Below are 13,583 nucleotides of genomic sequence, written 5' to 3'. Positions count from 1 at the left end.
CAAAAGTATTAAGTATCATAGTCTGAAAATAGTGATGGCTTTATTTCTTGCGGAGACTCAACGCAACAAAGTGCTCTTTTTGCATTTTTTAATGTAATAATTTTACTTAAAAAAATCCTGTTTCGATACCTATGTGGTTTTAAGTGTTTAGATATCAACCGTTTCTAAACACTTAACTGGAGTTTCAGATATCAACTATTTATGCAAAGCTGTTATACATAAGAGTCTTACTAAATTTGATACTATTTTGGTTGCATTCTGGAGTTCTGTTAATTTTTAAACTTTTCATTTAGATATAATATCAAGACTTATTATAACAACTTTTCATTTAGATATAATGTTAAACCAACTTTTCATTTAGATATAATGTTAAACCTGTTAAACCTTTCATTTAGATAGGTATAATGCCAAGAAAATAAAATCATCTTAAATCATGTTCTAAGAAAATTCCTAAAATTGCAGAACAAATAAAAGTTTAATTTTTTCTAGCTTGTTTTAAAATTAATAATGAGTTTAAAATTAATAACTGTCTGAAACATACCAAGTTTAATTTTAAGACCATTTCTCTTAAATAGGGTTTAGATTCCATAAATTCGTTTCATAATCAATAAGGAAATTAAGGAAATTAGCTTTCAAAAATTTAATTTTTGAATATGAATGTCCGAACGGTACTTAGGTTCAATAGTTGCCTAATACAATTCTATGCATGATACTTAATAAGATTTCTGAATCAATAAAGTGATTTTTTTTTCAACTAAATGTTTGCCTTTATCTAGTCACCAGTAATTTCAAAGAATCTTAAATAATATCATATTTCATTTTAAGCATAATCGATGTTTTCTTACAAAAGTTCCTATGAATTTAAGTGCTAATTATTTAATAAAACGTAAATTATAAATGATTTTCCTTACTATGCTGCTTTATTCAAGGATTTTTCAGATAAATTACCAAAATATGTATGAACCTTGAATTATAATCCAACTTCAACTTTCATCCTTTCATTAATAAATGATGGACCCATGTTTGGGTGGAGCCAAATCTAACCGCCAATCATAATTGCGAGTCATCCTGTCCATAACTCAAGCTGGAGAACATGTAAAGAGGTAAAAAGTGAAGAGGAAGATTTTACCAAGAAAAGGGAATGTGGTTATATGCTCGTATCAAAAAGAGTCGCAGATCGAGGAATTATATTTTTTCTAGTCATATGCAGATATGATATATGATTTAAAATTAATTATAGGAATCATGATTATTGATGCGACTGTGGAAATTGTTGCCGAGGTGAGCTTTATCTTAATTATATATCATATTAATTGTGTCTTTTCAATAATATTCGTAATAATCGTAGTCTGGAAATTACACTTTTAGTAAAATACAGTTCTATTGAATTACATTTCCAGCATTTAGTATTAAGAACCAAAGCTTAATTATAATTTTGATAAGTTAATATAGTGAAAATGAAATCAAATGTGTTTATTGAATTATATAGGGAATAAATATCAGATTTGATATTCACACAGATATGGTAATTTCAGCGTTTTCTTTCAAAAAGAATTAAACACTGTAATTGTCATTTTATTTAAGAAATTAAGAAATTTTCATTTCATTTAAAAGATATGAATATTTTTGCTTGATATGATTATTTTCTTGAAGCAATATAATTTAACAAAATATAGAGAATTTAACATAATTAAATTATCAGAACTCGAGAATTATTATTCTTCTGTTTTTGCCCAGTATAATAAGTTTGTAATAATGTTTTATATTTTATGTGCTGCAATAAATTAACGAAAATTTGTTTTATTTAGTTTCAGAACTGGGTTGAGGTAAGGAACTGTATGGTTGTATCACCTTAGTTTTTCTTTTGTAATTACATAGTTTTGAATACGATGTACAATTTTTTTTACTGAATATATATAAAAAATTAAAATATATGCTAAAATTTAAGAACATCTGTAAAGATATTGGCGTAGGTCATATCAACCAGGTTTTCTTGTTATATTTCCATGATAAATTAAATACTACATTGTAAAAAAATTTGGTGTATAGTTGCGACTATTTTTAGTGTTGATGTGTACTAAACTTTTTAAAGCGTATGTAGTCACATATTTTACTTACTTTCTCACTGTTCTATTTATTCATTTTTTGTTTGTTTGTTTACTGACAACACATATTTATAGCTTATTAGAATCAATTTATGGTTCATCGTAGAAATATTTCGTTTAAAAAACAACCACCTTTTTAATAATATATTTGTTTTTCTTTTAAGCAATTGTTGTTTTATCAACTTTATACAATTATTTTTTGCACGATTTTTTCCCACAGTTCTGTGTTTAAAAGTATATTAAGTTTACTACAGCACCAAAAATGAAGGTAACTATTTATACCAAAATCTTTTACATAGTAGGAGTAACGAACATTTGAAAATCTTCTCACAGTAGAAATGAGTTATAAATTCAAAAACTTATGACATAAAAGACTAACTATAAGGTACTGACTTAAGTTATATTGACTTTATTTATTTTTTAAAATTACATCTAAATGAATTATTACGACAACAAACACCCAACAGTCTGCTTACAGTATAGAAAGATTAAAAGTAAAACTATGAACTATGTGTAAAAGTTTAAAACTATGCATAGCAATTTAAAACTACATTTTAAGAAGTTAAAATAAACTGAAAATGTAAAAGAACTGAAATGTAAAACTCAAGATATAAGGATAACTATAAGACATTGATGAATTCTAGGTCGTATCAATATGATTTCTCCTTCTTAATCACAAATAAATGAATTATTAGATTGTACAATCTTCTTACTGTATAAATCCTTAAAAAAAGTCAATATTTATCTAAGTTTTATTAAATAGGGGAGAAGGGGTGAGTGTGGTGAAGAGATGGGGCTAAAATGGACAGCTTGGATATTTATGTTTATTCCTAAGCATTTGTCTGTAAATTATGGCACTCTGGTAGAATTGCGTTGCCCTTTCATATACAATTGCAGGATAATACATCTAATTATTGAGTCGCAATAAGTACGGCTCGTATATATATATACGGCTTAATAAGTACGGCTCTTATGGTACACCATAGAATTTTTTTTTATATAAACGCTAAAAATGGGGACAATTAATTTACACCACAGTGGTGTAGTGAAACCCAACTCGTGGATCTAGGGTTTTCACCAAACCAAGAATGTTCTTTATCTAAAGTAGATCACCATCAACCACCATTTTGTAATTCAGTAACACAGAAATCTATAATTGCATCAAGATATGAAACACATACGCAAGGTTATTTTTGCGATAAAGTAAGGACCATTAATTTAGGATGCACATGTGCACTAATTCTTGATATAAAATCATTTTGTTAATCAAACTCATAGAGAGAATTCTAAGCTAAATTCGAATTAGGCTTAACAAAAATGAAGTGAAAAGAAATTAAATATTGTGAAGTTAATATTTAATACGATTAACAGATTTAAATAAATCCTTTCATCAGAACACAAGCTAAAAACATACATGCCTTTTTATAATAGTTTACTTCTGTGAAATGTTCAGCATCGAGAAAGGCGAAATCAAACTTTCACCTTCTCTGCTCGATTGTAAACAAGAACAATTGATGGTTTCCAAAAGTTAAATAATTTACGAAAAGAGTAAATGCATATGATCAGGGTGTAAGACTTTTAGTTTTATGGGGTTTAAAATTAACTACACCCTTTAAAATGTGTATGGATGCTCGATTCAGTATTAACTTTAAATAACACAATTTTTACAGTTTTTCAACACTAAGTTCGATTAGGTATTACATCTCAGTTTTTGTAGTGTTGTAAAGAATATTCTTTATTCACTATTTAATTGCCACTTTCGACCTCTTTATAAATGTATTCATTGCCTTTTATGAGAAAGAAGCACATAGTATATGTTAATTTGTTACAAGAGTCATAGATTTATTGGAAATTAACAGTGTCAAAAAGAAGACACGACACACTGTTAAGTCCAGTATTTCTCATAATTTACTTTTCTTACTCTTTCTTGCCAAAAACTTCACTAATTATTAAAGGAAAGTAGTTAATAATTCAAAATTTAAAATTTCTCTTCATAAAATATTGATTCAGTTTTCAATTCTTTTTAAAATGCTCTGTTGTTAAGGTATCTGACTAGTGCAAAAACATGATTTCGGGCAAAATTTTCGAAATTGACTTCAATTTAGTATCCCTGTATTCTTAGCTTTCTAAAAATACTTTACAATTGTTTGTACTACAATTATTTACTAAGTTATAGCAGTTTTGAGAAATGTGATAACAGTGGATAGACTAATGATTTAGTCTTTAAATGCATTTATCTCAAAATCAGGTTTTTTAACACTTTACCCGCTATTTTTCACCTTAATCGCGATATCTTATGTTGTTTTTAAAATAATTGTCTACAATTTTTCACGAGTGTTTATGATTATAACACACATATGTTTCGAACTACAGACTAAGAGAAAAAAGTGGAATTTTACTTTTAATGCATGTTTTTAAACTTCGAAAGTGCGAAAATTTTAAAAAAATTTGCTTTTTTTAACTACATGGATCCCTAACTCAGAAGTATATGTATTTTCCTTTAAGATAATATTTCAAATCACAGTTGATAGCCTTCTAAATGAAATTATAAAAAGGATTTTTTGTTTTAAGCGATAGAAAATTTTTTTTACATTGTTTAGCAAACATGCAAAAAAATTTCGTATTTTTGCTTAAAAATGACTATTTTAAATAATAATAATAATGAAATTCATTTTTTTGCTAGTTTTATAAGTTTTTACACATAATAAAAAGGACTAGTTTTTTAAAACTTTATATCAATATCTTAAAAAAAATTGTCGAAACTAATCGGATACCTTAAAAACGGGCCGTTTGAAAATATTTTATGCTTTTTCACATTGTAAAAACATCTATATATGTATTTCTCCTACACGGCGACAAAAAAAAGCCTCATTACAACGCCCGATTGGCAGCGCTAGAAAATCGACCAATGATTGCAGCTAAAAATGTCACATGCCAAATCTAGTTGAGATGGCTCAACATATAGCTCTTTTAAAAACGGAAACTGAAATAGCCAGAGAGAGCATAAGCAAGGCAGAAGAGAGTAGTCTTTGTCGATAGATCTCTATTTTAGTATTTTGTCGAAAGCGCTTTTTTTCACGAATTTATATATTACGAATTTATTTGACGATTTTTGATTTATATCACGAATTTATTTGTTTTACTAGAATTAATTTGTTTATGCAGGTTTTTCCATTGCAATTCACTTATTTCAATTTTTAATAGACTTAATTATAGCCGAAATTTTAACCTTTTTAAAGAGATATCAGTTTTAGCAATTTTATCTTAAGATTTTATACTGTAGCACATTTCTAATAGATTTAACGAATTACATGTCATTTATTTGAATTCAAATTTATTTTAATGACTTAGTATTTACTAAAAAGATGAAATTTTTTTTTTAAAAAAAGTTTTTATATGGATTTGAATGATTGTTTTGAATTCTTAGAATTTTGTGCATTTACAATGTACCTAAGTTAGTAGCGAGCGAAGCGAGTTGGTTTGCGAAGCAAACCATATAAGATTGCGTAGCAATTTTCTGGGGGTGGCGAGCGTTAGCGAGCAGGGGGCGCAGCCCACTAGTATGTTTTTAAACGCTACAATGAATATTGATGCATATATGCATCAGCATACTGTTGTGCGTAAATATCCTAATTTAAAGGAGGGGATTATATCATGCATTAGTTCTTATTCCGTGTTAGGTGCTTACAAGAAAAAGATTTCATTTAATTATGTATTTAAATGCATTTCTTCTTCATTTTTGTTGAAAATTGTTTTTGTCTCAAGGAAATCTTTTACTAAGATGATAATAGATTTTTAACTATTCGAATCTTACACTGAAAGGTTATTAAAGTACGATACATATATAAAAATGTAATTTTAGTTGTAAATATTATTATTGTAACAAATATAATTTTAACTGATGTGACAGAAAAATTGAATAAATAAAATTTTACTAAATTTTGTTCCCCTAAACACAGTCTAATCCAATGTTTACTAATGAATGGATATTTCATCAATATCCACACACCGCTTTTATTTTTCCACTTAAATTCAAACCAGTAACATAAAAGAAAAAAATCACAAAAGAGCATCGTAAAAAGATTTTCGATTGTAATTTATGCATCAGTACTATTTCTTGAAAATTATGACAAGCTTTTAGCAAACTATAGATTTCTGAAACAAAAACTGCATTGTATTCAATCTGTGAGCACTGTAAAAATGTTTAGATTACGGTATGAAATACCGTCACTTTGGATGCATCACCGTAAAATTCATTTTACCGGAAAATCCATTTTTTACAGTAATTTTTATTTAAATAAAGTGATTTAGTGGTTTTACGCTAATCATTACTGTAAAAAGATTTTCAGATAATCAGATTTTTGGTTTTGTAATATGCTCTGATAAAAATGAATTTTAGGTAAAAAATATTGGCCGGTTGATGGCCGGTACTTTTTACTGAGATTTGATCCGAAATATTGTGTAGTGAGAGGTTAGCTTTTTGTAAGGAAAGTGTTTATTTGGAGTGTATTTTGCATTTAAACTATTTGGTAATTAATTTTGGCATCAGAACAATTTATATTCATAGCATTGAAAAGTTTGCCTTAAAGTAAAACCTTTATTTTTTCCCAGCTAATATCGTCGGAATAACATTATAAGATCCAGTTTAAAAATTCGGTTTTCAAATTTTAACCTCACAATTAATTGGTCAAAAATATTTTCTATGAAAGTCATTCTGCGAAATGGTGTTTTTATTTTTTCAAGTTGACGCCGTCGAAACATTGGCTTGTTTATAAAAATTTATCGGCTTACCATATTAAGGTGCATTTAAGAATTCATTTTTATGAACTTTCATCGTGAAATCTACAATTTTTGGGTATAAATAGTTTCTAAGAACATCACTCTGTAAGTTTTACTTTATTGTTGTTGTTGTAGTAGTTCATTTACGTCGTACTAGAGCTGCACAATGGGCTATTGGCGACGGTCTGGGAAACATCCCTGAGGATGATCCGAAGACATGCCATCACAATTTTGATCCTCTGCAGAGGGGATGGCACCCCCGCTTCGGTCGCCGGACGACCTGCACGCGAAGTTGAGCACTTTACGGTAGAACAGTTTAACGAGGACCAATACCGCACACATCACTGGGTCCCTACGCAGACTGATTCAAATGGTCACCCACCCACACACTGACCGCAGCCATTGATGCTTGACTTCGGTGATCTGCTGGGAACCGTGTCTTAATGATCAGTCCACAGCGGGACAAGTTTTACTTTATATTCTGGAGCTGAGCCTCAATTTCTTTTAAGCATTCGTATTAAAGAATTGAGTTTGATCCAAATTGGCCTTCGTAAAAATTAATTTACATATTTAATTATTAATTTAAATTAAAATTAATTATTAATTTTAATTATTAATTTTAGAAGTTAATTTCACGGATTTGCTCCGTGAAACCTACATTTTTATAACTAAAATATTTTCTGCTAATGTCTTTCTGGAAATGACGTTTTCTATTCTGAAGCTGAGCTTATATATTTTTTTAGCACTGGCATTCAAGAATCGAATTTTGTTATTGAAGATATGACTTAAGGTATAAATGCGAGTTAAATTTAGATATTAATTTTACAAGTTTGAAATTTGCTCTGGAAAACCTATATTTTTTGAAAAACAGAATTTTTTGCGAATATTATTCTGTAAAATGGTGCTTTCTACTATCGAGATGAGCCTTAATTCTTTTCTACTAAGGATGCCGAAAAAATCGAGTTATAATTTGTTTCTGAGCATATTTTCACATGTTTAACGTTACAAGTCACAGTTTAGAAATTAATTTTACAAATTTGCACTTTAAAACCTAGATTTTTAGGACAAAAAGTTTTCTATTTCTGTAAAATGATGCATTGTACTATAAAGCTAGCATAGTTTTTTCTAGCATACGCTGTCAAAACTTCAGTTAGTTTATAAATATATGTCGCGTTTAACATTATAAGAGACAATTTAGAAGTTAATTTATGAATTTGCAGAATGAAACCCATAATTTTTGGGTTTAAGTGGTTTCAAATGTCATACTATAAAATGGTGTCTTGTAATCTGGAGTCGAGTTCTAATATTTTTTACCATTGGTTTGTTTGTTTGTTGTTTGCTCAACTTAACAAGAGGTAGTTTAGAAACTAATTCTTCAAATTTGTACTACGAAATCTTTAAGGTAATAAGTAATTTTTTATTAATGTTATTCTGTTACATTTTGGTAACACATTTGGTGGTGGTGCAAACACCATTTAATTACCAAGGTATACCTTGGTATACCTTGGTAATAAAATGGTGTTTATACCTTGTAGCTGAGCTTTAATTTCCTTTAGCATCGAACGTCGAAAATCCAGTTCGTTTATGAAAATATTGATACACGTTTAATGTTACAAGAAGCAGTTAGCAAATTAATTTTGAAATTTGAATCAAGAACTTATATTTTTTGGAAATACAGTTTCTACTTGTGTAATTTAGAAGAATGGTATTTTATACTAAAAAACTGTGCATTTTCCTACTTTATATGTTCCATTTCCTTTACTATCTTGGTTTCTATCGCGGATCATGACACACAATTCATGATGATTCAGATAACTTTTAAACATGGTTTAATTAAATTTAATTTTAAATTAGAAGTATTCTTTATATTGTAAGTGGAATTTCCTTTCTTTACCCTGTATAATCTAAAAATAATTTCTTCAGAACTTTGTAGCAATTTACTCTCGTAAACAATACATGCTCTGGAGACTCCTTTTCTTATCTAAGAGTCCTTGATACATGATATACATCATCCATTGACCCACATAAAATGACAAAATTTGTTCTACTGAATGCTCATGCCACCCGAATATTTTTTAATTTTTTATGATGCTCCGATAAGAAAACTTCAGGTTACGAAAAAAATTAGGGCGTAGGCACAACGACAATGACATTCATAACGCGAATTGAGTGGGGGCATAATCCGGATCTTATAATTAATTGTTTTTGTCTTCAATGCAGTCTTTTTTTTTCCCTGTGCATAGAGAATGATGCCATTTGAAGAAATGTATTGGAAATACTTTGTTTTTTGGCCTTTGCCTCATGGGGGACCTTTGTCTACGTAACTGTGGTAAAATAAGCTTCTAAAATTTGGAAAATTTAGAGATTTTGTCGTAGCACGTAAGCAGTTTTAGATTAAATACTTGGTGGATAAGTTTCAATTGGATACTTGCAAGTGACGTCATCTTAGGTAAATCGTGGCATTTTTCGATTCGAAAACCAATCATGTTCGACGCACACACACGCGACCTCACTTACAGATATCCAATTGGGTCCTTTCACTTCAAGAAGAAATAGATCACTAATACCCAGACATGTGATCTATCACCTTAGCACCATCTGATAGTTTTTTTATTTTATTTTATAACCGTCGTTGAACAGCCGACCCAATTTCATGGGTTTACGACTACTTACGTTCAACTCCGTAGCCTTGTAATTTTGAACCAATCCAGAAGACAAGGAAACTCCTGGATCAATACCCCCAGAGGTATTGATTTGTTGTGGGAACATGGAGGACTTTGAGACTCGACAGATTTAACGTTCATCAGTCACCATTTGCTACACAGGGAGTCTTCGGCCGGCGAGGATCGAACCCACGACCTCTTGGATATGGGCCCAGTGCCCTACCGACCAGGTTATCCCGGTCCTCCATCTGATAGTTTATAAACAAGATAGAATGTTAAAGTTGAGCTGAGTTTCTCGACTTAAGTTAGAATGTTAATTAACGTGAAGTTAATTAAATACAACGCCGTATCGCACAAAAATGTTTCTGAAATATAATAATTTCTGTTCAACGTTTCTTACTTAGATTATTATTTGTTTATGTATTTTATTGTAACACGTGATATATTTTTGTTTTGTGTACCTAGCAGCTTCGATGCATAATTTAGTTTGTTTATGTTCTACATGTCTTCGTGCCTATCTTTGTGTTAAGTAAGAAATATTCAATGAAAGAATTGAAATCTTTGTGAGAGAAAAGGAATTTTTTACTTAAGAGAATTGATACTTGACGGGCTTGGCTTTATCGAGATAGAACGGCAAGAACAGTTGATAACGTAAACAAATTCCACGTTTCAACAAACAATCAGGATCGAGATATCCACACTACGTCACTTATCTAACTTATTGTCAATCTATATCAAGATTATCTAAATAATCTATATCAAGATTATCTAATTAATCTATATCAAGATTATTTAATTAATCTATATCAAGTTTATCTAATTAATCTATATCAAGATTACCTAATTAATCTATATCAGGATTATCTAATTATTCTATATCAAAGTTATCTAATTAATCTATATAAAGGTTATCTAATTAATCTATATCAAGATTATCTAATTAATTTATATCAAGATTATCAAATTAATCTATATCAAGAATGTCTAATTAATCTATATCAAGATTATCTAATTAATCTATATCAAGATTGTCTAATTAATCTATATCAAGATTATCTAACCAATCTATATCAAGATTATCTAATTAATCTATATCAAGATTGTCTAATTAATCTATATCAAGAATGTCTAATTAATCTATATCAAGATTATCAAATTAATCTATATCAAGATTATCTAATTAATCTATATCAAGATTATCTAACCAATCTATATCAAGATTATCTAATTAATCTACATCAAGATTGTCTAATTAATCTATATCAAGATTGTCTAATTAATCTGTATCAAGATTATCTAATTAATCTATATCAAGATTATCTAATTAATCTATATCAAGATTATCTAATTAATCTATATTTTTATAGGATAAACTGCTAAATACGTGTTTTGCCTTAAACACGCGAAAAGGCATGCAAATAAATAATAAATAAACAAATAATAAAGCAAACAAATAATAAATAAAAATTGAAATTATTATAAGCTTTGTTTATTGTGTTGGAACAAAGGGCTTTCAGTTTTGTGCATGATTTAAGTGTTATTTAGCACTGATTTTAAATTATTTACCTTTTTTTCGCCTGTTCGAAGAACATGAATTCAGATAGTATACTTATGGGACAACAGAATTCACCAGACAAATATTAAAGAACAACCTTTTTATTTTTGTAGTTTTTTTGTATCTCTTTCTAAAACAATAATTTTCTCTTTATTTAATTCTGTTTCATAATTATTAACTTTCTTATGGGAAAACGATGGACATTAGATAATTATTATGGGGCAGAAATAGTTTGTAATTGGGTTTTAAAATTTTGAACTAAAATAATAAATGCGTTATTTTTTTTTTCACGTTTTGTTGAAGCCTAAACTTTGAAATCACACCTAAGTTTTTTTTTTGTATTATAATTTTTATTCAATATTTTTAAAATATTCTTAAATAGAACTTTACTGATATTTAGGACTAAGAATTTTATAATAATCCTTAGTCTTAAAGTCTATTTATTAATTCAATTGTAGTGGAAAGCAAGGCTGAAAACAGATTTTACTACCCTTAAAACGAAATTCATTGCAGATTCCTTCCTCAAAGCACAAAAATCGTACTTTCAGATTATGCAGAATTTTTGAGAACAATTTATTAAAAACTGTAGCTTTTATATAGATATAAAAAGAATCTCGTTAATTTTCTTTAAAAAAAAACTAATTTAAAAACGCAACATTTTTGCAAGAAAATTTAGTTGAGCTCTGGGACAATTGTAGTCCCCGTCCCCTTGTGTATGACCTTAGTGAAGAGCAACTGAAACTAATAGTAATAAGACAAAATATATTTTAATATAAAATTCAAACATGTCGTTTTTAATCCGTTGAAATCCAACAAAAACGAAGTCCAATTCGAAGCATATTATTCAGTTAACATATTATTCTAATTCGTGAAGTTCGAAACATAAAAAGGAAGATTAAATAAATGCTTTATCCATGCTATCATGTTTATGTGTTTGTTTATTATCGAGCCCTAAATGAGGTACATGATTAGTTCAACGCCCTATCGAAATTACCAACATGACCAATTCTTCTGTCATCGTCTGGGTTCATCTGAAAATTTTCCAACGAGAAAAGCATCGTTTGAGATCACATAGGGGGCTGTGCCAGTAGACAAATTAATAATTCATTCTTTGCAGGAGTTAAGGGTGTGGTCTTTAACAAAAGATTTTTGGCTTTTCCAGAAGTTCTTGTTCATTTTTCTTTCAAAAAACACCTCTATTTCTTTAGAGTGTTTCATTTATTTATTTATCACAAAAAGTTCATTTCTAGAAATTTAGTTGTTTAAGAGAAGAATTTTTTAATCTTTTGAAAGATAATACACGAATTATAACTTCTTCAAATGTATTTAAAATCATTAAAAAAATCAAAAACAAAATAATATTTTTAAAAACCACGTTTTTGTAGTGGAGAATAATAATTAGAAAACAAGAATTTGAAAAACGAAAACCGTGGGGTGCATGAAATACATAACAGTAACAGTATGTGTTCTCATGAGAATATGTGTATGTATATCTGTAATTGTATCTGAATGTGTATGTGTATGTGGATGTGTATGTGGAATATGTTTGTGTATATGCATGTCTATGTGGATGTATATGTGTATGTGGTTGTGCATGTGTATGAGTAAGAAAATATGTATATGTATATGTACTGTTATGTATTTCATGCGCCCCACGTTTTTTGTTTTTCAAATTTTTGTTTTTTAATTATTATTCTCCACTACAAACACGTGGTTTTTAAAAATATTATTTTATTTTTTATTTTTTTTTGTACTCACTTCCAAAATCTAAATTTTTTCACTCACTGTCACAAAACTTTTCAACTGACATGTGACACTAATTTGAAATAATCGAATCGACAACAAAAGACAATCGCGAAAATACTAATTTTGATTTAATTTTAATTTCATTTTACTTTGTATGTCCTTTTTCTCTTCATTTTCATGCATTGTCATCCAATTCTGAACTATGTGCCAAATTTGAAGTCTGTAACTAGTCGGGAAGTTAGTTTAAAATCGATTACAAAATTCCACCCGAACACACATACACGAAGGCAAGTTGGCAAACGTGGTAAAAAGTAAGACTTTTACGTAACAAGTATCATACAAATAGAAATACACTGTGTTTGCTGTGTATAAAATTGTAAATTTAATCGAAAATTGTGAAATTAGGAAATAATTCATGTAAATATTTGTTTTATAATTCTTCCAATTATTTTTAATAATTCTTCCACATTTGAAGTTTAAAATATTGTTTAAATACTCGAACTGTTTGTTTGATCTTCCTCCTTTATTCAAACTGCTATTATTTATATATTATTAATATTATGTGACTATTGTTTTTTTTATGAAGGAATACATTTATACTATGCGTTCTGCTCCATCTCGTTTCTTCCTCCAATCCCCACGAATGCTGCATTCTTTCCTCAGTTTATCTGTGAGAATAGATATTACATTGAAAACTTTTCCATTGAAAGATCCCAACATATTTTATTCTATTTA

General features: G+C 28.6%; 1 protein-coding gene across 1 annotated transcript in view; it reads left to right on the top strand.

Annotated features, from left to right (window-relative positions):
• Window positions 1-885: 885 nt before the first annotated feature.
• LOC122269449 (uncharacterized) overlaps window positions 886-13,583 on the top strand; it is a 20,398-nt gene continuing 7,700 nt past the window's right edge. Inside the window, exon 1 of the mRNA XM_043042651.3 lies at window positions 886-1,281. Within this exon, the coding sequence (XP_042898585.1) occupies window positions 1,213-1,281 (69 nt within the window). The 5' untranslated portion in view covers window positions 886-1,212. The remainder of the gene's footprint in view (window positions 1,282-13,583) is intronic.

This window comes from Parasteatoda tepidariorum, chromosome 2 (genome assembly GCF_982258835.1).
Source record: "Parasteatoda tepidariorum strain Cologne lab strain chromosome 2, Ptep-v5.0, whole genome shotgun sequence".
Taxonomy (NCBI): Eukaryota; Metazoa; Arthropoda; class Arachnida; order Araneae; family Theridiidae; genus Parasteatoda; species Parasteatoda tepidariorum.
The sequence above is the reverse complement of the archived record's forward strand: the minus strand, read 5'-3'. Positions and strand labels throughout refer to the sequence as shown.